The sequence below is a fragment of the Bombus pyrosoma genome, linkage group LG4, assembly GCF_014825855.1.
Source record: "Bombus pyrosoma isolate SC7728 linkage group LG4, ASM1482585v1, whole genome shotgun sequence".
NCBI classification, from domain to species: Eukaryota; Metazoa; Arthropoda; class Insecta; order Hymenoptera; family Apidae; genus Bombus; species Bombus pyrosoma.
In genome coordinates this window covers 10,772,055-10,798,125 of record NC_057773.1, presented here as the reverse complement: position 1 = coordinate 10,798,125, position 26,071 = coordinate 10,772,055, and the positions used below count along the sequence as shown (strand labels likewise).

Below are 26,071 nucleotides of genomic sequence, written 5' to 3'. Positions count from 1 at the left end.
ATCTCATACGAATTCGTCGATTTATCTTATACTTATTTCTAGCAAGCGCAAAGAAAAATGTTAATATTTCAATATTTGAGTTTTAGGAAAAGTTAGAGAATTGATTATATCGAAATGGTTGGCGTCCGAGTCGATCGATTTAGTTCGAGACTTTGGCAGTCAGCCTATGGAAAGTAGAAAGGGACAGAAATCAGAATAATGTACGGTATCCGTTATTCAATAGACCAATTATAATGGGTGCCTGTTGTCGTATAGCTATCTATCGTTGCGCAAAGACAAATGTATTTTTGATTAGTCCGTGGCGTCCGTTCTTCCCGGCTGTACGATGAAATTACACGTAGAACTTGAAGGCAATTTAAATAACACAGACGATCTACCGACGAAACCATAATTCCACGTCAGGCTCCAGCTTCGAAACTCGCTACCTGTTAATCGATCTTATAACAGTGCAAAGACATTATAGAAGTTTCTCACGATTACACCGATGACTCGGATTTTCCTTCGCGTTACATCTCGTTAGTGGTATTGGAGGATCGATAAACGGATGAATCAGAGTTGCGGCTTTGTGCGGGTCGCGTGATCGATTCGAACGCAGATAGGATCCTGTGGGAAGCGAAGCCGATTCCGGATCATCAGAGTGGAATGGAAGGACGCCCGTATCGAGCATAAAGACACAGGAAACAGGAATCGATGGATTCCGCGTCAGTTGTGAAACGTAGCCGATTATCATCCGATGGAATTCGTTTGTAATCCTTATGAAGAACGAAGGCCGTGCGCGCCAACCGATTCTTGGAAATTTCCCTGGCGTTTATTAATTTCGCGCTGTTACGTAAATCAAAAACGAGCTGACACTCGCGGAAATAACGCACGCCTCTGCGATACGCGTTTCGGTTCTCTTCTTCCTCGACTTATCGTTCTCTTTCCAATGAAAAGCTCCGAAAACAAGAGTATCGATTGTTCAACGAAAGAAAGAAAATTCGCCGTACGGCAGAATATTCGAGAAGAGAAAGAAAATTTCCGATAGAACGTGATCTATCGGAGTACATGTATAGTGTCTCGCGAGCCGAAGACAATTGCCAACTATCGATTACGTTGCGTGGTAGACGGTCACATATTCTATCGATAATTACGCGACCACTCAAGTGATAGATCGTTGTTCGCGCTTATTTATCCCGTTCGCGCGTCAATGATGTATCGACGATCATCGACCGACAACGCGTTTACCATGCGATTTAATTAAAATCTTTTACAACGGTAGCTGGTCGGTCGCGAGATAGCGGTGCGCTTTTTGCTCGCTGAGAGATGGATACGTTCGCGGAAAAATGGCCGGTTTTTTACCGTGATAATCGTTCGGACGAGGACTCGGGGAGAAATCGACGATGTTAGAAGAATTTTACTTTTAAAAAGCAACAGCAATCTGCGCGACGAACCCGGACGAGTTACTGACTTTCATCGGCCGGTTTGTCGGCCTGGTGATTGCGGGTCGCCGCATCCTGCTGTGGATTCTCCAGTTGCTCGAGTCGTTCGCCAGTTTCACGTGATACGCGCGCCATATGTCCCTATGCAAATTTCTATCTCGTGCCCGGTAACGATGCCCGGATAACGACGAATCGTTCGCATCGACATCTGGCAGGCTGCGATCGATCCAGTCTTTGCTGATTCTCTGATCGTACAAGCACAGGACGAATAGAAATCGAAACAAAGAAATCGATTAATCGTTGACCGATCGTCGATTTGTTTGCAACGAAGCTGCGGGGATGATCTATTTCGGGCAAAAATGATCATTCTACGCGTGTGTAATACCTGCACGAGGCGAAACAGGTAAAAATGCGTGTGTCTCGCGCGTTTGTTCGTGGTCCTGCGATAATATCTGGGCTCGAAACGGGCTTTATTATACATGGCCGGTTTTATTATTCTCTCAGCGGTTTCGGGGTCTCGTCCGTCTGATGGTTACCGCGTTGATGCGGATTTAATTATATTGTTTCGTGTAAAGCCGGATTCAGATCGCTCGCGTTAATGAGCGATTCCAATCGAAAAGGCCCGGGACGCGTCGCGCTGGCGAATCTTCAGCTCTCGTCGACGCTAACCAAGGTGCTAATTAAAACGAGACTAGCAATCTAGAAAAGTGCACTATTATATTAAGCGTTTGTCAGTCGCCTAACGTCGCGCCAGAATGATTTAATTGCGGTCCACTCTCCGTGGGACCGTTTCCAATTATCACGATCGCTGAAACAACCTCAGGAAACTCAATCCGTAATCGGTCAAGGAAGCGCAATCGCGCGAACTCGAATATTCGTTCCTCTATTTATGTACACGGTACAATATTTCCGATCGATTCGCTTGCACACATAACGTTTAACATCCATAACTGGAGACGCAAATTGCTAAGTTGATAAGTATCGCGTGATAGTTATACGAATCGAATGACAGAAGATAACCGCTATATATCTCGAGTCTACCAAAGAATCTATTTGAACGAAATTCGCGCCGAATTTCGCGTGGAATTGCTGGGTAGCGAGAACCGTTAGTATGGCTCCTAATGAATCGGGCTTACAGTATCAGCCGGCGATTATGTAATCCGCAAAAAGAGCTACGTCGGTGGTCGTTTCGAATTTCGCGGTATTATGTGAGTCAGCAAAGCAGAGGTTCGGCGGGAAATGGCGACACCAGGAGTGGCGGAGAGAAACGTAGGATCGTTTTAAGCAAAGATAATGCGAGTCGTAGAGAGAAACACGCGTGGCTAATGCCCAGTGCCGTTTCCTGCCTCATGTATTCAAATTAAACCACGTAACACCGTCATGGAGCCGGGTGTGATGGTAATGATGATGGTAAACGAGACCTATAGACGCCTTCTTCCACTGTCACTGGCCGCTTGGTATCCTTCTCTCTTGCTGGCCGCGGCGCGTCATCTGAGAGCTCGATGACGGTGCAACACACAAGTTGGGCCAATGGCGCGAGCTCGAGCGATTCTTCGTCGGGCTAATGCGAAATTTGCTCGCAATTTGTAGCCTGTTACTTCGGACGGTGCACGGTGTAATTATGCTATTATACACGTTGGCGTTTAGCAAGCCAGAGCCCCGTGCATAAATTGTCGCTATAATTGTCGTCGCTCGGTTTCGTGACCGGGAAACGAATGGTTCGAGGGATTCGAGAAAATCAATCGAGAATGAGCCAGTTGAACGACAAGATAGTCCGAGGCTAACGTCTTCGTAATCTTCTCTCGGTGCTAGAGGATGATTAATTTATGAAAATTGTTGCGATGCCTGGTGGAATCTAAGGTTCGAACGCTTCTGAAGATATCAACGCTACGTTGGTTATTCTTATTTTCGAATTTATGTAATCCCTGAGCGACAAGATAGTTAGGCCGCCGTCTTCGTAATTTTCTTGCTGCATATATAACAGTGATTAATATATATAAAAGGAATTATTCATCGAATCGCTCGGCAGAATTTAAAATTCGAATTTTCTAAAAGCACCAGCAACAGGATTATATTTATTTTCAAATTTATCGATCCGGATGATTCAACGTTCACTAGACCAGGTCTAACGACGGTAAATTTCTCCTTTCTCAAAAAAAGAAAGGGGAGAGAGATCCGTTTCTCGGGAATGGAGGCCATCGCGATCGCTGTTACCACTTGGTGACAGTCCTGCTAAATGGAGTTGCGCAATCGTCGCCGCTTTGATTCGTCGATATTAAGGAAAGCCGGTGAATAAAAGACAGGGGCCGAGGTCGTTGACCCCCGTGCAAACTAATCTGTCCTCAGAATCGTTCCGTAACAGGCTCGATCCTTCGAAACGCGACCAACGAGCGAGACTCTCTGCCGTCTGTCTCTCGACTCCTTTCATATTTTCTTTTTTTTTTTTCTTTTTTCACCTCTTCGTTCATTTTTGCTTGGTCTTTGTCTGGTATACAGCGGTACGATTCCTTCCGGAATTACAGGTCGCTCATTCGGAGCCGAGGACGTTCCCTGAGCGACATAATTAAGAAAGACCCCTTAATGTAATTTTAATAACTGGTTAAATAAACATAAGCGTAAGCCAGGCGTAATTTGAATCCGGATGTGCCACGATGAGCGGTTTCGATAAAGCACAATGTTAATGCCTCGGCTTAGGAGGAGAACTGCATCGTCTCGCCGTTTCCTCGTCCCCCGCTCCCTTGCGAATTTTTTTCTTCTTCCACCAACGAACGTCCTCCCTTTCCTTTTCTCCCTCTCTCTCTCTCTCTCTCTTTCTTTCTCTCCCTTGTCTTTTTCTCTATCTCTGTCACCCTTTTTCTCTCGGGAATGGTGCACGGAACGGGCGCGAGCGGTTGCGTGCGCTGCGTGCATGCGTGCACAAGCATGTTATTTCGCAGTTTATGCGAGGTATGCTAATCCGACGAGACCATAAGCGCATCGAGCATTCCCCAAATCATGAATAATCAGCCGCGCAAACGGTCTGAATGCCTGCGTTACTTCATCTCTTCGCCTTTCTTTCCTTCGCTTTTCTTTTCCTTAAACTAATTGCGCCTTTTCTTTCTCGTTTTGTTTCGCTTCATTTTCCCTTTCCTTGCTCGACGTTCTCATCCGTTTAGACGATCATCGTAGAACAGAACGATAACCGGCTCTGTTTTTCGCGTCGAGAATCATTCACTATCGATTACCCGTGGAATTTTTCCGTGTAACTAACTTTTTTCGTTTCGTTCTTTTTTGTTTGAATCGAGAGAAAGGATCGATAACGCCGTTCGATAATTGCTTTCTAGCGTTCGCGAGTCCTGGCACGTGCAAAGGTTAATTCCGCGTCAATTACGCGTCAATTAGCACATATCGAGGATTCCTCGATGTCGATCGTTCGGGATTTTATGACACGCCGATGTCATTCGAACGTGCCGTCGAGATTCTTTGCATACAAAATTATTTAGATACTCGCGTATAAGTCGATAATCTTTTTCCTAGTCGAAAGACCTTCGGTTTTTGCTCGAACGACACAGCATCGCTGAACGTCGATAAAAATGTTTCTAGACGAGAGTGGTATCTTCCATTCAAGGATAGAACGCTGGAATTTCTGTGCACCATCGCGGGACAACGACGATAAATATCGTCAAAAGAATGTCGATTTTTCTTCGTCGATTGCTTTTCCCTTTCTTCTTCGAATTTCGTTTTCTCGGACGAACGCTTTTATCATTTCAACGAAGCTTCTTACCACGTTTCCTCGTTGCCTGCTGACATAATAAATCATCGTCCACTGATTTTTACACAATGATCTTGATGAAGCCCAGGTGCTGAAAATTACCAGTCAAATTTGTAACTACGCGAACGACAGCAATGATACGCTATCCATCTTTGCACCCTCTCTGTGCTGCTTTATCGAGATGAAAGCGTTAATCGTCGCCGACTACGAAGGTAGACAGGCTTATTAATTAATGATAAACCACAACGTCATCCACGGTGGTCCAATTGTTGCTTTTGTTTCCATCGTTTACGTAACGCAACCACGACGATTGCAATAGAAGTCGTGTACATAGACAAATGACGCTACTGTTATTATATCTCGTACGCTTGTAGGCGCACGTATCGTGCATAAACATCGGTTTAATGATCTTAGATGGTCGTTGATTATGCGGGCATGTTCGTACATTAACCTACACTCTGCTACACCACCGTGTATCCCCGCTTATCCGTGCTTCTCGCGCACTCGCACTGTTTCGCGCCTTCCTACCTTCTACCTACACGAATCGTGTGACATTTAGTTATTTTAGTTTCCTCGGAAATATTTCGAATTCCACTTTGTCTATATTTCTAGAAATTTGAGTAGGACTTGGTTGATCCAAGCGAAATCAGAAAATCCCGCTTAACCTCTCACGTAAGACTGTGGTCAATGGGCAACATGTAGATATTAATCGAGTTTGAAACGCACTTATCGATTTATCTATGGTTCCATGTTGTATTTTCTTACTCTTTTGCGTTCGAAAGGAACGATTTATAAAAGTATTACTCGTGTTCGAAGGATTGATGCGCGATTACGGACGTGTGACAAAATTCTGACGATTTTTTGAAGGAAAACGAATGGAATAGAAACACGATCGGCGAAACCGCATCGAAATAGTCCTGTTTCGTAATCGTTATTACAGGTGATGGTCTTGTAAAGCACCATGTATCATCCATAAACATAAGTCTAACGATGTAGATGGCAACTGATTAGTCGGCCGTGTTCGTGCATTACCTTACAGACGGCGCATAATGCGGTCGCTAGATTACGCGTTGTATACACGTATGTACATATAGGTATCCTGGATTTTTCTAACATGCCAATGGTGGCTTCCCCTAGGTCCGCTATTGTTTACGCTGCTTTAATTAGCCCGTTAATGCGACCGGGATATAGCCGCGGGCCCTTATCTGATACGTTTCCGGCGAATCATGGGAATTATTTCCGCGCATGCAAATGCCAACGAAAAGGCGAATCGAGTTATGCTTCCGGCACGATCCCACCGGACGATAAAAACGAGCACGCGTGACTAAGGACGCGCGTTTTCATTCCACTTACAAAGATCTTCATTTTGCCGCTACAAGCGTCTACATATACATACATACATACATACACACATACATACTTTCTTTCTATCGTTCGTTATTTTTCTTTTAATAATTTCCAAACGATTACATCCACCGTCCGAGAGACATCATACGGTGAGAGTTTGATAGACTAATGGAGGACGAAAGGAGATCGTCGTTTGATTTTGACATTAGGAAAGTTCCTAATGTAGAAGAGATTGAAAAATGAATTCACAGTCGCCTTATTCTATATAGTTTATTACGATGTGCACGTTAATGACCGAATCAAAATCGAGAGATTAAGAATCGGTGACTGTACGAAACAGGCCGGACAATCGAAGCCCACTTTCACGACACACGGCCACACGACCAGAACGTGTTCCTCAAAGGAACGCGGCTATTTACGCGGCTTCGTGTAACGACGATTACGTTTGAAAGGCCTGGTTACGACAAAAAGGAGACGGGGCAATTAGAGTGGCCGAACGCAGCCGCACTCCCCCGTTCTTTGCGCGATCATCTTTAGGATAATATCGTTCGTATACACACCGGCCACATATTAGGTGACTTAACGAGTTAAGCGTGCTTAACGGTGCGTTGAGTAGTTCCTTGGGATTAACTGGCCGTGCCTAAACGCGCTAATACATTACTGTACTCGACCGTTCAGAAAGACAGAGGTAATTAACCCCGGTGCCGTCGTAAGTGGCCATATTTTAAGGTCCAGTTGCACGTGTCTCCTCGTCACTTCTTAATCAATTCAACGACTTCGTTTCGTTCCCCGATCTCTGATCCGTTTTTACCGCCGTCTCCTCCAATTTTATAGGAATGTTTGCATTTGTCCCGTGGCCGCTTGCATATGCGTGATTCATCGTCTAGCTTCGCGTGTACGCACCATTCCATTGTACCGAGAGCAAAGGGCGGAGAACGATGCTCGACCGAGGCCAATGTTTGTCGGTAATTCTCGTGAAAAGGGGTGGATCGATAGGAACTGCAGCTAGACCGGTCGATACGTGTCACGTTTGCCGCGTGAATGTTTCGTGGATGAGAAAGGGAATGAGAATTTTGATGGGATTCTGACTGAATTCGCGTAAACGTTTTTCCGATACTACATCGTCTGTGAATAAGCTTCGTAAATTGACAAGGAACGATCTTAGATGCGTATGAAGATATCAGGCTGGTATTTAAACGCATTGAGCGTTTCAGTCGCTTCATCCGGTGGACTGTAAATTCATTATTCTTACGCATTTGATTTCAAATTTTCAAGATCATACGTTTCGAGAAGTTGGCTTTAATTCGCGCAAAGCAGGCTCGTTATACGAGAATTTCCCATTAAGGGATAGCATTTTATCTCGTGCATCGAACTGGATTTGAATTTTAAAATGGCCCTGCTGCCAATTATGTATCTCAGCGAACAACCGCGAATTCTAGCATCGGAATCACGACCCGTGTGCAACATTAATCTTTAGTTACACAGACGGTTAACGATACCGACAACCAAGCAGGATCGTTTTTCCCCAGATTCGTCTTCATTACCGCAGAAATTACAGACGTTTCGCGCGTAATAGACGGAAAATTAATCCCGAGAATCCGTCGCGTTTTTTTATCGCGAATGAGCGCTGCGCCGGTCTCGCTTTGAACACGAACACCGTATTCGAACCAACGCGTAATTTGCATCACTTAGGTATGTTAATATCGCGCTTACCGACCGCTAGAAGAGACTAGTGAACGCGGACCGTCTGTGGCCGCGAAGAAAACCACAAAGATCCACCATTTTGCATAACCGTTCCTCTCATCCGTTCGTAAGTAGCTGGATAGACGCGCGATCAGCGTAAAATGAAAATGAACCACGCGTAAATGTAGCAAATTACGCTTTTCCGTTTCTCTGTTTGCTTTCCACGTCGGTAAAAAGTATCGGACACCGTGCATTTGCGGAGAGTAAAGCTACGAGACCATCAACGCGACCACCGTTGCGATACTCTCGTAGAGACCGATCCTCCTCTGGTTGGATAGCACGCGAAACGTAGCCAAGATATTCCCGCGAGGAGATCGATCTCTGTCCCAGGATGGTAGAGATCGTTGGACCCGAGTTTCCTCCTATTGTCGAGTAGCGTTCATCGAGCGGTTCGCCACCTAAACTCACCACTGGCACGAAATGCGTGTCTACCACCGTGCTCGTTTACTTTTTTGCTCGGCGTAACTCTCATTTTGATCAATTTGAGTTTTTTGCCGGACCGGTGACTTTAGCACCGAGCAGGCCTCATCTCCGCCTCGCCACCTCCTGCGCCACGCTCGTCTCTTTTCCTCCTTCTCCTTTCTCTTCGCCCCTTTCTTCCCCTTTCTCTTCCGTTCATCCTTTCTTCCCTTGCTAGCGGGTTCTTTCATTCGTCGAACTTTCGAACATGTTCTTTCGTACGTACTTACGTGCATGTACGTACTATGGTCGACATTCGCTCTCGACTTCGATGTTTGCCGCCCCCTCCCCCTTCGTCACGCAATGCTACGATCGAATTGGCAAACGTGAAAATTTCGGCTAATAACCAAAATTCGAGCGTCTTGTCTTTACGAGTTATGTAAAGATAGCGCAGTATGTTACTGTATTTTTAAATACTTAGAGGAAGAAAACTAATTTCTTCCGTTATGATATTCATCCTACGACCGATTCGAAGCGAATTTTCACCAAGTAAAAGTTTGGTATATTCTCTTATCAACCGTGGCCGTGCCGAATTTTAATAGGCTAAACCTATTTTCTATAGCGTGCACGTACTTCTTCCATCGAGCTCCAGTGACTCATTCCACGCGGTTGAAGTTTCCGTGACGTCCGGAGCTGTACGCCACTGGACGTAACGCACCGAAGTGACAGATTGTTAGCCGGGGGCAGCTCTGATAGTCTTCACCCCCGTGTTCGTGCGGTTAGAGGTTTTTTTCACTCGCGATTTTACGTCGGTACGTTCCATGAATTTGATGGAGAGAAATTTGTCACCGTTCCACTCTTCTCTCGTCTGGCTGTTTCAACGGCAGGTGCACGGTTAGAGCAGCCTCCGGGCTCTTACAAAGGATTCTACGACAAAGTACATTAAGCACGGATAAATTTAAAAATAATCTTCAAGCACTTTGAGAAAGCACATGCTCTCTCGCTCTGTTCGTAGCCGCGAATGATCAAATGATACCGAAACGAGATACAAACGACGCGAACGCACACGACGAAAGAAAGACTCGGTCGATCCACGAAACACGGATATAAAATAGTCTGTCCCGGTAATTAGCGGTCGTCAGCGAACCTACAAGGCCTTTCACTGCGCAAGAAAAGAGGAGTTACCATCTCTTGATTACTAAATATCCATAACGATCCTCTCGGCTCTGATTAACCGGTACGTCGAGTCATCGGGACCACCTAAGCCCTCCACACGAACGAACGAACGAATCGTCCACGCTACCCTATCTCGACGAAACTTTCTATCATCTATTAATCGATACCATCTTTCTCAACACGTACGCAATACGTGGTACATAGACGCGCGAATCGCTTCGGATCTTCGTCGTTTCGAGTTAGGCGCACGGAACTCGCGTAGCTAATCGTAGAATCGTACGTGACCGATCGTCGTTGGTGCTCGAGCGATTCGCGCGGTAAAACACCGTGAACGGAATCGTCCACGACACCGAGCACGTTGTCGCGTGTAACTCGCGCGTCGTCAGCCAGGCTGCACGTAGCAGCTCGTTCCTGATACGTGTCTGTCGATCGATTAGCCAGCGAACGTTTGTTATCCGGCGCGAACACCTAGCCACGGTTCGTTGACGGTCGTGGGAGACGCGTTAATTTACGGGGCAGTGAATGAGCCACTATGTGTGCGTAGGAAACTTCGCGAAACAGTGTAGCTTTTACGAGGATCGTGCAAAGTCTTCCTTCGCCTCTGTCTGCGTACCTCGTTACAAAATGGTACGTGTGTATTACAGTGAACTAATCCGCGAATAGTTGGAGCAGAATCTTTTGTTTGCACACGTTGGGAGTGATTTGGTATTCCTGCCTGATGAATGAATGATCTGATATTGTACACACGTGTGGTTCGCGTGATTTCGTGAGAGTGGTAATTACGGTTACCGTAGAATTAGACGTGGCGTTGGAACAGCAACGATCATTGAAGATTGTTCTCTATAAAATTACGAAACTGAATAGATTTCTCCTTTTTTCTTTCTTTTTCTTTCTTCTTTTTTTTTTCTTGTTCCTTTTTTTTCACGATTCTCCACGACGTGTCATTTCGTTTTGATAATGAATCAAGGCGAATAGAACAGTAGATGGAACCCGGAAGCGGGTTCTCCGGCTAACGAATGAACAACGCGAACTATTATTCGACTCTAATTGATGACGGTTCACGGGCTGTTTCGTATTGACGGTCATCGATAATCCCTAATGATTCGAATGTTGCCGGCACCGCTGAGGGGCACGAAATCGAACACCGACAGACCCGTGGCTCTTTCAGGAATACAAACACCCGGTAAACGGATTGATAGAACGGTTATTACTCAAACGCGTACCGTCGATTCATCGATAAACTTCCGATCTCTGCTCCAAATAACGTTCCACTTACTACGACCTGTTACTTTCTTCCTCGTAGTCTTTCGTTCTTACGATCGAACCGTTCCCAACAATGCGCTCTAATAAACGATTCAACCGTCGACATGCCCGCGAATAATTTATCGAAACAGTACACGTTGGATTACGTAGGATCGCATAGGTCGTTGAATTTCCCTTCGCTCGGAGCGCATTGAAATTGCAACTATGATCTCTCATAGACAAACACAGCGTATCTATCTGTGTGGAAAAAAGCGGAGAGTTTACGAGCATGCCAGTCGGCAACAAAGCGTAGAATTCGCAGGCAAAAAATGAATCGAAACGCGATCGGTTAGGACAGCGACTGTACACGACGTGGCTTGCAAGTTCTGTAGTCACGGTGGCCCTGATACGCGCGGCGAAGCGACGCGTCACAAAGATGGTTAGTCCTGACTTGAAGATCCTTAAGGCGAATCGTACACGGCGGTTTCGATCGTTCCTTCCTTTTTCCTCCACCTCTTTCTTGTTCTTCGCTTTCTCCCGCTTCATCTTCTTCGTCTTCTTTGTCCTCTTCTTCTTCTTCTTCTTCTTCTTCTTCTTCTTCTTCTTCTTTCTCTCACGGTTGAAAAAGAAAGCTCGAAGTACAAACGCACCCGCGCTCCGATGATTAACAACCGGTACCGGCGCATATCTCCGGGGCCCGGACGGTGCTGGCTAATCGATTAATATACGATATCGAGCGCGCGCGTCCCACGGCCATTGTTTGTTGTTAATTACACTGATACATCTATTCGAGAGAGAAGATCGCCGTGCTCGCCGCGTATTCGCCGCCACGACCGCCCGTCGTCCGGCATTCTCCAAGCCCGACAGGATTTGAATCTAACTTTTGACACGTACCAAGCGGCGTCTCTTTTCTCTTCGACTTTCTCTTTCTCTCTTCGTAGTTACTCCTTCGAGAACGAACAAGGAGGAAGGAGAAAAAAAGAAGAAGAGGAGCGGTATATTGAATCGAGAGTATCGTACATCATCCATCGTTACGAGTTACCCCGCTGTCATTGTGTTTGTTACGCTAATCGGGTGTCAGAAGACGCGATACTAGTTTTGACAGGATTATTTCGAGGATGCGATAATCTCGCCGGTTATCGCAATGAACATTCGCATGTACGCTATATATATATAAATGTATATTCTCGACCGAAGCCTTGGAAACAAAGTCGAATGGAAAGTAAGAGGAATCGTTGGTCTCGTTGGAACGTTTTCAAACGCAGCGACGCCAGGTGATGGATCGCTCGAAAATACAGTTACGTCCCGCGAAAGCGAAGCCAGACGACTTCCGGGGACGCGTGTCGTGGGTCAGGCACACTCGTTCGAATTCCGTTTCACTTTCCAGCCGGGGTTAACAGCTAAATCGACGGCTAATTGCCAGGAAACCCGATGAGAGCACGAAGATGAGGACGAGGATGAAGGTGGTTCGATGATGCGTGGCTTATGCGGCGTGGTGTCGCGTTAATTACCGAGCGTTAGGCCAGGCTCCTCCCTCTTTGCACGCGGCTAGATGGATGGATTGCTTAATACTTGTCACGCCTCGCTAATTAACATTCAGTCATCTCCCTCTCGGAAGTCCCTCTTCCCTCCTCCTCCTCCTCCCGCTCTTCCCTGCCCCGCCGCTGTCGAAAGAGGCGAAGCAAGCCGCGGCCACGACACCAGGTGGAAAGTCGTTTAATATTTATCGACTATCGCGTGCGACCCCGTTGGCACCTTCAGGGCCCAGGACGACCGGCCACGATGAATTAGAATTCGTGATGGCGCGCCGCGGTTCGCGGGAAATATTAGAATACGACGCCGCTACTAACGGACAAACGATTACCACTCATCCAAACGAAACTCCCGTCTTCGAGTACATTGTGCTCGTTTTTTTTTTGCTTTCGCATACGGTCGATGAACCTCTCTTTTGGAAAATCGTTTTTAACCTGGTTTTACTATATCTGGATATGGAGACTCGTTAGAGCTATACCAAGGAACTGTACATCATAGTTATTGAAAATAAATAGAAGTGGAGTTTAAACGATTGAGAAATGTTATTTGCCTGGTATAATATTCACTTTTCAATCAATCGAAAACTCGTGGTCTTTCTATCTCAGGAGATTGCTTTGAAAATAGCTAAAAGAAAAATGATTGCTATTCCAAGCTGAAGACAATGGTAATGAATGTTTGCTACGATAGATTTATGAACGTAAGTGATTAAATAATCAGTGGAAGGAGCCGTAAATCTTATTAAGGAAATGTTATGTTATAGGAAAATGATTCAAGTGAATGGTATTCACGGTCGCTCTCGTCCTGTGCCATCGACGACAGGTTCGACGGAATACCAGATGCAGAATGTTTTGTCCCGTTGAATCTAATCTCTACTTTCGATCGCGCTGCCAGCCGGAGGACCCTGTCCGTCTCCATTATTATACGTCCCTTACGTGGATGACTGGCTGCGAGATAATATTTTACGAGAGTCCCAAGGTTCGACTAAACTGTGTACAAAAATCGTCAAACTCTCGGAACCTGGCATTTCACATTTTCGAGTGTCGAGCGTCTTCGAAATAGAAATTCTCAAAACTTTGACTTATTAGAAATTTTCCGCGGTGGACGGTGAGACGTGTTGTTGGTTAAAATAATAACGAGACGAGTTAATTCAATTAACTATATTTACAGATATTTTAAAATGTAGAATACAAAGTTAATCGCAAGCGTTGCTCGCTCCATGATATTCGTTATAAGATTGTGCGATACTGCGGTATACTGATACTAATTGTTATGCTGATTCGTTAGACTGATTCGTTATACTTATTCACTCGACTGACTGACTTCTGTAGAACATGGTCGTCTATTTATACTGGTCGACGGGGCTACCGAAAGGTTTGAACTGGTCGCCGGTTGTAGGTTGCACGTAGCAGCGAAATTGCTTTGTCCAGAGTTTGTTTGTTACATTATGTGCGTCGTACAGCGTTAATCCTCCGTGGAAAAACAACTATGTGAGGCATCTTCGTATCGAAACGTCCTAAGACGCATATATCGCTGCACTTCCTTATTACATTTAATCTGAACCTTAGCGTTCTTATCTGAGATTTCCGGCTGTGAGTCGTATTTTTTAATTGAGAATTTTATCAGTAATAATCGTAAAAATGTGATACGTTTGTTAAATATTCGAATTAAACGAAATGAAATTCTCGTAGTTCCTATCCCTGGAAAACATTTGACGCATTTCGGTGGGTGATCTACGATCGATCGTATACATACGTCACCGCGCTGCGGCATCTAATGAGGCTATTAACACGCGCTGCACCACCAAAGGAACTTCGTCGAGCGTTTATGACATCCGATGACCTACCTAGCGGCTTCTATGAGAACCTCGCTATCGCCTTGAGTGAGACATTTACAAGCTTCAGGCTAGGTCGATCTCGTCGGCCTAGCATCTGTCGTCTGTAGATACGTGTCGTTGAAACTTTTGCGTAGTTTTCCAGCCGTGTAACATTCGTTTCGACGATTCCGGATTTGCAATTAAATCGGTGCGCTCCGATTCCGCGAATCGCGTGAATATTTCACGAGCCTTTGAAACTGTAAACGCATTAACCATGTAACGCTGGATCCTTGATCGTAATCTTCGCATTGTATTCTGAAAAAAAGGCCGTTTAAGTAAACAGCTGAACCTTGTATCGAAAATTCCTGCCATTCAAATAACGGGTAAAATTTGATTATAATTCCATCGCACGAAGCGCCGAATGAAGATATTACGTGGTAATCGATGTAATACTTGGGCGCGCGATCGTTAAAGCGCAAATTGCGAGCAATCCCGTTCGAAATTACTTAACGGAGAAGACAGAGGAGTGTAGTCGAAGGCCTTTATTAGTGCGAACGATGCTTCGCTTAGAATCGAGCAATCCTGGCAAACGCGTGTATGCAAATTGAAAAAGATAATGACCGTGGTCGTGAACGAGCGCCAGCGCAATCGTGCTCTCGAGTGTCGTTTCGATCATCTGACGATTATAGCGAAGTTATTACACGAACGGAGGGGATCACGGTCGTTTTCAAATTGTCGTGAATAAACGATACGAATGACTGCGTAATGATAGCTCGGAGGCAAGAATGCGAATGCAGGTATAAGAGCTGCTTTAGGTTCCTTCGCGTTTATTCTTCGGAAATTTCGCGTTGTTTAGTCTCTCGTGATGGACCGTTGTTTAATACGAGCGAAGAATACGGCGCATACCTTAAGCGAAACGTTCCTTAAACATTCCTTCGATCGAACGATTCCTCTGATTTTGATTTTGATTTTGCTTTCGTGTTACAGACTCGTGCGAGCAGCCGGTTGCGGATCGACCTTACGGTGAGTGACTCATAATCTCTTTTAGAAGTTTGCGACACTGTCTACTATATACTTAGGTTTCTCAAAGGAGAAAAAGCAAATTTATCGCGGAACCACTTTTAAAGCAGAACCTTCCGTGGAGGAAAGAAATTGCTACTTCCTATTACGTCTCCATTGAGCGAACCGAACCAGAGAGTGTTGCCGTTTCGTACGGCGAGTTGCGAAAACCGCGCGCCCGCGATGTAACGCCTCCAGCCTCCTTCCACCTTCCTAGCTTGGTTTCCCTTTTTCTCTTTATTACCTGGAAACCGCGGCGTGGTTTATGCAAACGCGTAAATTAGATCGGATTCCTGGAACGACCGTTTCTCATAGAAAGTACAACCTGCCAGACGATTTATTTTACGTGCTGCCGTCTGTGACAATCGATCGTCGCATTTCTCGAATCGAACCACTTAAATTCGTAGCTTCGAACAGAAGATAGAGAATTAGAAAAATGGCAAACGTTTGATACGTCTGGCATCGAAGAGAGACATCTTGATAATACGATATAAAAAGTGGAAAAGAATTCATCGTTTGGGGTGGCAGGTTCCTCGAAAATTTGAAGCTGTCCGATTCGATTCGATTCGAAGCGAAGCTCGTTCGGGGTGTTAGTTTCCCCGAGGTACGCCACCTTCTTGTTGACATCAAGCCGGCGACGTTAGAGGGAGGTAAAAAGTCGCGTTGCATCCGGTCGCCTGTCCTCTATGCCACAAGTCGTAAAATTCAGCGTTATGCGATTCGGGGCCTGTGTTTTGTCCCTCTTTCGAGATTATGATTACCCCGGCAGCCACCGTGGCTAATATCACGCAATAAGCATGGCTGCGGACGAGAGAGCCGTCTCTCTTTTCTTCTTCTTCTTCCACCGCCACCACCTCCTCCTCTTCTTTTTCAGCTTCCTCCCTTGGTTTCGTCCCGTTCTGCCTCCTTTCCGCAGGTATATAATATGTGCCACCAAACTCGACTCGGTGTAAACGGGTATCCGGTGGAAATGCATGGTCGCTACGGGACGCGGGGCAAGGGAGCGAAGAAGAGGAAGAAAAAGAGAAAGAAAAAGAAGGGAGAGGTCCATCAAACGAGCCGCAGGACCCTGCGAGGTCATCCTAACTTTCCTGGAGCGACTTCATCTTCACGGTCTATTCCGAGTTCGAGGACTCTGCTGGAATTTCAGCAGCCTCCTACTTCTTCCACCGGTATCGCGGCTCGCGGCTATAATTTTTATTATGCGCTTTATTCCTCCGGTTTCAACGACGCGGGCCCACTGGAATATTTATAGGTCGATAGGGTTTTACTCGTGTCTTATCTCGAAGACCGTAAACGAAGGGGTCGACGATGCTAATGTAACAAATTTCGCTGATCGCGGAACAGCCACGTTGATATGCAATTTTCGTAAACGCCTATTAAAATGTGTAATCGCCTCGGTGATGCTCGTTCTGCATCTCTCGAGGATCAATTAAACGTTTATGAAATCTTCAACCGGATGATGTCCGGGTAAAAAGACATTAACCAACCATGAAGACGGGATCGTTCGGAAAGAGTCGAGTGAGCCAAGGCGAAATTTATCAGCCACTAAAACGTCGTTTCGAGTTTAGGTCCCGTAGTTGGGGTGGAAGAAGAGACTCGAGTCAATCGTACGATGACGAAGCACGTGGTAAAACATTTTTCGAGTGCGCCAAGGGGTGGCGACGATTTTCGACGCGGCAGGATCAACAGGTCCTGGTTATGAGAGTGTAAAGCGTTTTGAATCCAACCCCTCGAGGGGTATGATTCCTCCGCGCGAATCTCGTCGTACAAAAGGGACGAATCTCGTCCGCGGGGGGTCTACGATCATCCTCTTTCTTCATCGTCCAGCGCTTTCCTTTTCTGCGTCACGTCACACACGGACGTCGGCGCGTCGTGTCCTGGGGGTGGCCTACGACCCCAGCCACGGGGGTGGCTGACAGCCGATTAGGGCAAGATGGGAGAGCCCCCACGGAAAACTTAAAATAACATCGCTCGATCATCCGGGTGTCTTCGCCGACAGCCAACCAAGCTACTCTTGTATTCAGCTTGTTCCCTCTACATCGTCCTTCGTTTACGTTCCCCGCGACCTCCTCAGCGGGTAGCTCGGGAATCGAGGTCGCGTTACCAACGATCTGTCTTTAGGACGACCCCGTTCGCGATTGGCCCTTTCTACGTGTTGCTGCGTTTCCTATGCTGGACGTGCATCGGTTATTAATCGTTCTTTCATAGTACAGGAAACACAAGAGGTCGATTTTATAACCTTGAGAAAGTATCGAAATTACGTTAACCTTTAATTCAATGCCATTGAAACGTACGTTAATAGTAACGTGGACGATACCAAGTCCTCGAGCGCTTAACCATAGAGAAATCACTTCCATCTACTGTTTGACTATTCGAGATTATCAAATCTTAAGGTATCAACCTTAAACATCCTACTATAGCATAGAACGAACGCCATGAAAGGTCTCGCGGAACTTGCGTCTTTCCATTTCCTTGAATTCCAATGGAAAAACTCGACGAGTCGAAGTTGAGCACCTCTTCGATGCTCATTACAGTGTGTCCCGCCCCCGGCTGGGGTAATCAGGGTGTGCGGGGGAGTGAGAGGGCGGGGGCTGTGGGTGACCTCGCCCGGGGCCTCTACTCTTCTGCTCGTCGTTCTCCTCTCTTCGTTCCACCTTAGGCTCGGTGGCTGACTACCTTCCTGCTCGTCTCGTTCTCTCCTTCCGTCTGACGCTCGAGTCGTCTTCTTCGTTCGACGCTTTCGACTACCTGCGAAGGTGACGGGGCACCAGCCGACTCTCCCGGTTCATTCGAAATCGCGACCTTGTCGGTGCTTTGCATTCGCCGTGCATCCCGCAACCAACGCCGACCACCCCCTTTCTCCCTCCTTCTCCTTTCGTTCTGTTCCCTTCCGTCCGCGTTACTCACCCATCGGTAATTGGCGGAAGTTGTATGCGGGCGTGAGGCGCGTCAAACCGTTGGAATGTCGCTTGACGGTTTAATCTGTTCTGACGTTTTAATTTTCCGGCGAAGAGAATATGCAATGTTTGGAGATAGGAAAATCGAGATCAGATTAAAAGCGTACAGGGTGTGATCTACTTTTCGTAGATTAAGAGGTAACTTGGATAGCTTTCGACGAAAAGATCACGGAATTTTCTCAAAAACTAAAATTTGAATAGTAGAAGAATCATATGATCATCATCGTGTGATCGAGTTTAACGCTGACTGAAAAATTTCATGAAATCCATTGTCGATCGTCGAACAATACGAACGCTGTCGGTTAACCCCGAGCGCACGGTGAACGAGCTTTAATGCGCCGGTATGGCTCCAGAGAATTGGTATTTTCAAGATAGGGAGGCCAATCAGTGCCGAGAAAGAGAGAGCCACCGGCTATTTGGCCGCGAATAATAATGATTACGGGCGGCACTCTCGAAGCAGGAAATGGCGTTGCCAGATGGTAGGGGGTAGAAGGTGAAATTTCGTTGGTGGTGAACTACGGTTACGTTCCCTTCGATTCTTACGCAATTGGATGGACAGGGGAATACGAGCTCGTGAAAAGAATCCGGATTTCCTGCAAAAGATCGAGCATCCATCGTTTTACCAAGACTTCCCTTACCGAAACCGGATTTACCCACCATTTTCATTTATCTCTCTTATTTAAAACGGAATTCCCGACGAAACCCGGAGATTGTACGTACGCAAACGCATCTCTTCGGTGAGGATTTTACTGCTTCCACGAAGGCCGGTTCCGCGAATAGACAGACCAAACTGGCCAGTTGAAATTACTCGAATTTTATATGCACGTTACGCGATCGTTTCCAGGAAACTTTTTATACCCAGCGTTGCGTACGATCGTGCCGTACGTCCGTGGAGCGATGTACACACTTTTCTCCGTTACGTATCGGAATGTGCTGTAGCGATCGCTTGTTTATCCCGTTAGCGGGCTCTTTCTTTCCTCGACCAACGCACACCGACCCCGGCTCCAACTCGTTTGATAGGCGACGGGCAAGAAAAACGCGGTCGACGTGTCGTCCAAGGGAACGTCTGCGAATCCTTTGACTATTCCGGGATGCTCGACCAGGTTCGACTGGTCTGCCGGTAGTCGTTCAATCGTCCATCGTCGTCGAAACGATCTTTACGAGGTCCAAGCGTAGCGACAAATAAGAATTCCAACGTCGGGTCGTTGGAAAAACCGTATTTACTTTCCAACGAATTCAGGGATGCGTAATTATCCGTAGATCCGTAGATCGTAATATCGAGAAAGATAAGCATCTTCCTGATACGCTAATGTAAAGAACGTCGAATGGTGTTAAAGCTCCTCTTGGGACAAAGAAGCTTTCGAAGAGACTGCCTCTTGTTAACACTCGCGCGGAAATGAGAAACGTCTGTGTTCGTCTTATCCGCAGGATCTCGGCTAACAGACCCAATAGTCGTGTTCACCTTCGTCACCTAACGTCAAAAGCGGATCGGAGCTACCTGGTGTACCCCAGAATCTTCGGGAGTCTCGTCATTTTAGTAGCCGAGCTGGTAGTTGTGTCTGCTTGTTTCTGGACTCCGGAAGGGACCGAGTACCATTCGAAGGTAGAGAAGGAGCCCCGTGCGTAGTTTGCTTCTTTTGACGATTTCATCGTAACGATTCCTCATATTCTAAGCAAATTCATAGCTCCCTCTGATCATGCTACGACGCGGTATCAGTTCACTTCTAACAGTCACCGTTTATATCGAAAGAAAGACATAAAACCACGAAGACGAACACAGAAAGTATGCTTACAGCTTTCTACGAATTTTTATGAACTTTTCGTTGCACAAACGAAATTTTTGCCGTGTTTGAATTCTATCGTATATTCGCCTGGACCGACAGTAGCTTGTTAATATTGAAAGGCAGCAACGAAAAATGCAAAGGTTTAGATCAGAATTCCTTCTCCGCGTGGCGTTTTTCAACGGCCGATACCTTCTCGAAGATTGGCGATGCGATCTGCTCGCCACTAAAGGAACACTGAATCCGGATTCATGAATGAACTATGCGAGGAGAGGCGAGCAACGAACCGACCGGAGGACTATTATTTAGCATAGCCACTTTTTCTGCCGGCCATCCTGCTCGCGTCGGCGTTGTCTTTGTATCGGGACGAACGACGATGACGATGCACGCCGGAGCCCGAGTGCAGACTATCTGGAGCAGGTTCGCTTCTCGACCAGATCTCCCAACGTAACTAATGGACGCCCCTCTTTTCCGCTGGCACGCTTTATTATTGTTATTGGACCTTACCGCGCCACGGACTTCTGAATGTTCATCTAATTAAATTGGACGAGTCGGGACGGACGCTTATGCGGGTGAATTCTCGGAAGAATATTCTAATTTTACGAGACGACCGGGCAACTCATGATTTGACGCCATTCTGAGAATGGAGTAGATATTTTCGACTCGAAATTAGGAAATTTATCTTAATGTTCGGGCGACAAGTTGTTCGTATGCGAAGTTTCAAACGATTAGAGGATCGTCCTTCGTGACAACTGTGAATTTTATTCGTTTCTTGCGCGTATACCTTCTTACTTATAATTATTTTCAAGAAAATTGTTATTACGATATCGCGATAATCAACCAGGCATCTAGGACTTTTTGTCTTCTTATCGCTTGGTTACTGCGATAGGACCATTCGTAGCAACAATCTTCTAATTATTTCGAACAGCCTTAATCAAACGCTAACTGAAACTTGGTTCCTATAAATGAGATAGTACTCTGGATTAAAGTTTCGAAACATCTATCAAGATTATGAAATAAAGCTAAATAAATCTCCGAGATTCTGGGCGGAAGCTCGACTAAACACGCTCGGTACTGTCAATTTTACGTTGCTCTAAATTAAAACCCTTGGACACGTACCGTCCGTAGAGCAAGCTGGATCGATCTTGGCCGAAGAAGGCCAACCATTGGATCGACAGTCGATTCGAGGCACGGGGTTTCCTATCGAGGTCCGACGCGATCCGGTCACGCAGTTCCACGGTGGTTCATCGTAGCTGGGCTCCCCTCGCGTGGACCTCGTACAGCGAGGCTAATCGACCACTAATAAAAGGCGGGCCGAGTGTGAGCGGCCAGGAGCTGGCCAGCGGCAATCAAACGAACAATGACACCGTCGCGAGAGCTCTTCGCGCGTCTTGCCACGGTGGACATTGTGCGTGGGATTGGCCGCCGGTTTCTTCTTCCTCTTCTCTCCCGGGCTATCAGGTGGTACGAGTCGAAAGAAGAAGAACGAAAAGCGAAGAAGCGGTCCACGAACAGCGTCGTTGTACTTGTAACGTGCGAAGGTCGTTAGACGGGAGAGAACGGGGCTGAGATGCAACGGACTCGCGTCAAAAGTCGCGCTCTCGCTGGTTTTGGCCCCTTATTGCCAGCCGTGTTTACGACCCTGTGACGCTGCAAGCGCCATCAAAGAGGGGAACCCAGGGGCCGCTTCTCCGGTCCACGCGCGTAGAGACGCTCGTAGATCCTTCGCTCTTCCGTTTTGATGGATTTTTCTCTCTCTTTCTCCTGGCTTGTTCTGCCTTGTCCAGCTTATTCGCCGCGGCTTTTTTGCCAGCGGCCTCTTTTGACTCCGTATCGGACGGAGCTGCTCGAAATGGAGCCGCTGGCGCACAGGGCAATTACAACAGCGAGGGAACCGCGCCGTGCTCGCTCCGCTCCAGAGCGTAAGGAAACGTGCAGTGGACACTTCGTGGAATCGAATCGAATATAAGCAAAACCACGGGGAGAAAGTCAAGGAAATCTTTTATGGAAATCACGTGTAAGATCATAGAATCGCTTAGTTAGTAGGTTAACTCGATTTACCGGATCGGAATATAAGAAAGCATTAACGTCGAACGATTAACGCCGGCAGCGATTGTTTCGCCGCGATTTATGTATCCACCAAGCCCGTGCTCGTGCACCAGCGTTCGCACTTGCCACGACCGAGTTCATGAACATAAATTACGAGTCGAAAGGGGGCTGCCGCTTTGGTCGTATAGTCGAGGCGTGTTGCGGTTTTCGGCCGATCCGATCTTGAACCGCAGAAGGGACGATTACCGGGCTCGGTCATCCGGCAAACGACTATTAATGATATTTCGTGTCGGATCTGCATGCTTCGACCCCGGCAAAGGGAGCCGACCGTGCCGAACTTAACGTGTTTTACCGGAGAATACGTTTAAATGTACCGCGCCTCGCCAGATGAGCCAGAAACCCGGGGGAGAGAAAGGCTCGCGCGGTTCTGTCTTGATATAACGCGGTAATAATGCAATAGACGATCGAACAGAGTCTCATCGAGCCCCTTTCCCTCGCCACCTCGCTCCGATCTCACGGGGAGCTGTCGCTCCACCTCCGCGCGGATACTAAGCCTCCGATCTGCCGACTATTTATTGGCTCAGGGATTCTCAAACTCCACTGTCTAATAGAGAAGACATATCGATCAACGTTGCTTGCTGTTTCCATTGTGAATTAAGAAATTTTGGCAAGCGGATACGACGTTAATATTTGCGAATCGAGAAAGAAAATAAAAGAAATAGGAAAATGTATCGGATGTTATATATAAGAAGAGAATTTTTTAGATTTCCTCAATTTATGATATACTTTATTCGGCAACGTATTAGCAACGAATTAGACTACGATCTTCGAGTCCCTTCGCAGAAAGACGTTCAGAGGATTCGAGTATTAGAGATTACATTACGCTGGATTCTTTTGTTTACTTCCTTATATAAAAGTATAATACCGGACTTTTCGAAAGTAGGATATTGCGAATCGAGTCATCTGCCGCTAAAAGAAGATGTCGATAAAATTTTCCACGGAGAATGGAAATATAGTAACAATCGTACACACGGTGCAGAAGGCGGTGACGATTTCCTCTTGCGTGCTGGTTTATTCGTACACACTGTTGGCTACGACACGCGCAATAAACCGTAGTACAACGAGGTGGGTGGATTACGTAATGCCGTTTAAATAATGGCGGGATACGATGCACCGGCAGGCATGGGTTTCGTGGCCACAGTGAAGGATTAAAAATCGGACCTCGGAGTTTAACGGCGGATCGCACGAACGCCAGATACACAAATCAGACCGTAAAGCCGATCAATTAAACGGCAGGCCGCCGATCTGCCGCGCATTATAACCGGTAATTATCTGTAATTAAATATTGGCCAGCCGCCAGGCCGCTGGGGCTCAGCTTCACCAAGCGTTTTGAGGGGTGTGTTCGCTGGATTTCTACCGCGGCTCTTGCTCTCTTCTTCGTTCTTTTCGTTCTGTTGCTCGTTTTTCCAGTTCCAGTCTGATACTTTTATTTGCACTCCCATCGAACCACACATTGTTCTGTTTTGAAGAGTAACGTCGATAGAACGAAGTTGTATGCAATATCAACGATCGTTTATTTTAGTCTCACTTCTATCTGCGGTCGAAGACTCGGCGAAAATTCTCCGGGTTTTTAAACGTCGATACTCTTCGACTAAAGGTGATCCAACTTCAATTTCTTATCTCGCGATTTTTAAGAATCATACACACGGCAGTTACAAAACGTACTATCACGTATATTATTATACTATTTATTTCATTTACGTAGTATCAAATTTTCCGTAGTCGTATGAATGAAAGTACATCGCCGAATGTTACAAAATTTAATACCTTTTTCGTATGTAAATGCTAAAGTAAATACGACAATGTACAAATACCTTTTGTAATCATTGTATATCGCCGTGTACATTTCTCCAAAAAGTGCAAAACGGTCCAAGAAGTATTTCAATTTGAAGATACCCCGCAAAATTAATCCTGCACCATGGAGTGCATTAACCAGCCCCGTAATGTTCGGTAATCTTGTTCCATAATTGCAAAGACGTTTCAATATTCACCGATCGATTAATCAACGATCCAGGGATCGTGTCCTGAAACCGCGCTCAATTAGGCAGGTCCGTAATCGTCGGTTGTTTCGCCCCGGTTTTTATTATAGACAGGGAGCGAGGGCGATACCGCGATACCGCGAGACGAATAAGACGCTCGTTTCAACGAGAACTTAGTTGCGGAGAAGGGGTGGCATCCATCGGTGCCGAGGGAGACGCAGACTCCGTTTAGGCATCGCATGACGTTCGTCTATTTATCAAGCGGTATCATCATTCGCCTTTCTCCACCGTGATGCCGCCCCCTACGGCGATTTAATCTAATTTGTATCGCCCTTTGTTAATCGCGACCGCGCCGTTCGTTCGAACCGGGGCCCCGCAAAATTCCGGACCCAAATAAACTACCGTGTGTCCACGCCGCGTCCGGACTCGTCATAATAAACGCCTCGAATGGCCACGCATGCACCGGACCTTCTAAAATATTTAACGCGCCCGAATCTCTGCTCTGTGTTAGGGTAAATAACTGAGAAATTAATTTGTTACTTGCGAGAGGGTGATTCGTTTCATCCCTTCCACGCCATCTCTTTCGTATGATGAGAAATTTCTTGTATTTAATTTATATACGAATATCGTTTCACGTGAAACATATCGTTTTCGAAAGTACAATATATTCCGCGTTTAATCCATTCGAAGTCGGGAATGAAATATCTCGCGAACTGATTTTTAGTGGGGCCTATAAATGACATCGCATCGCGAGATACCTGATTCGAAACGTCACACGAATGACACTGCACACCGCGATATCTCGTACACAACCTGGAAAATATAAGAGTCATCTTCCTCGCTTCCTCCTTGTCTCGAAAAGCCTGTCTCCCTTGAACACCGATATTGTTCGATCGGAAGGGAGCAGATCCTTAAACCAATCCTCGTTCACCGCAGCGACCAGTATCAAAGAGGAATCTACCCTCCTAGTTCGCCATAAATCAGCCGCTGGTCTACCCGCAAATCAGGCTCAATCACTCTGACTCGATAGCTCGATCGGGCACTGACAAGCCGCTTTGCCGACAGAGCGTACCGAGACCCGGTCTGCGCGGCGAGATCTCCGGCGATCGATCGATGGATCAATAAACCACGTGGATGGAAACGCGTGTACTCTCACTCCTTCCTCCCCTCTCTCCTCGTTCGCCTCTCTTCACCTCTCTGCTGTTCCCAGTCCGCGTGCACGTGGGTGTAATGTACACGAAGAGAGCCGGCAGGGGGGAGCATTCGAGAATTCGAGGCACATATTAAGCAGGATTATTTATCGGCACGGCGTGCAAGCCCTTGATTTGATTTAACAAACAGCGCTCGCTAACAAATTGATAAGCGGTCGCGGTCGGCGAAGATCAGAGGCCGGGTTTCCGATCGTCTTCTTATAGGCGTGTGCTCGCGAGCGCGAAACCCAGGGATGTAACTTGACGAAGAAAGAGGGAGAGAGGTGGTCAGGTCAGGGTCGGACGATGGTGTGTGTGCGTTGTCTGGTCTCTCTCGCGTCTCTCTATCTGTGTTCCGCGCGGCTCTGTCAGCCCTTGCGCTTCGTGAGAGGGCGCCATTAGCATAGGGGGACCCCCCACAGCGAGTGCAGGGCCCGCTGGGGTACTCCACCGGTACACATTATATAGGTGAGGCCTGATATATAAACCGACCTCATTGATTTATGGCTCGAACGATTCCTTTAATTATAATACGATATTTATTCAGATGAGTACGGCCGCGGACGCGAGT

At 46.6% G+C, this 26,071-nt stretch overlaps 1 protein-coding gene across 2 annotated transcripts in view; it reads left to right on the top strand.

Moving 5' to 3' along the window:
- LOC122566542 (POU domain, class 2, transcription factor 2-like) overlaps nucleotides 1-26,071 on the top strand; it is a 124,475-nt gene that overhangs the window by 11,832 nt on the left and 86,572 nt on the right. For both annotated transcript variants that reach the window (XM_043723958.1, XM_043723959.1), the window contains exon 2: nucleotides 15,410-15,445. In XM_043723958.1, the coding sequence (XP_043579893.1) occupies nucleotides 15,410-15,445 (36 nt within the window). The remainder of the gene's footprint in view (nucleotides 1-15,409; nucleotides 15,446-26,071) is intronic.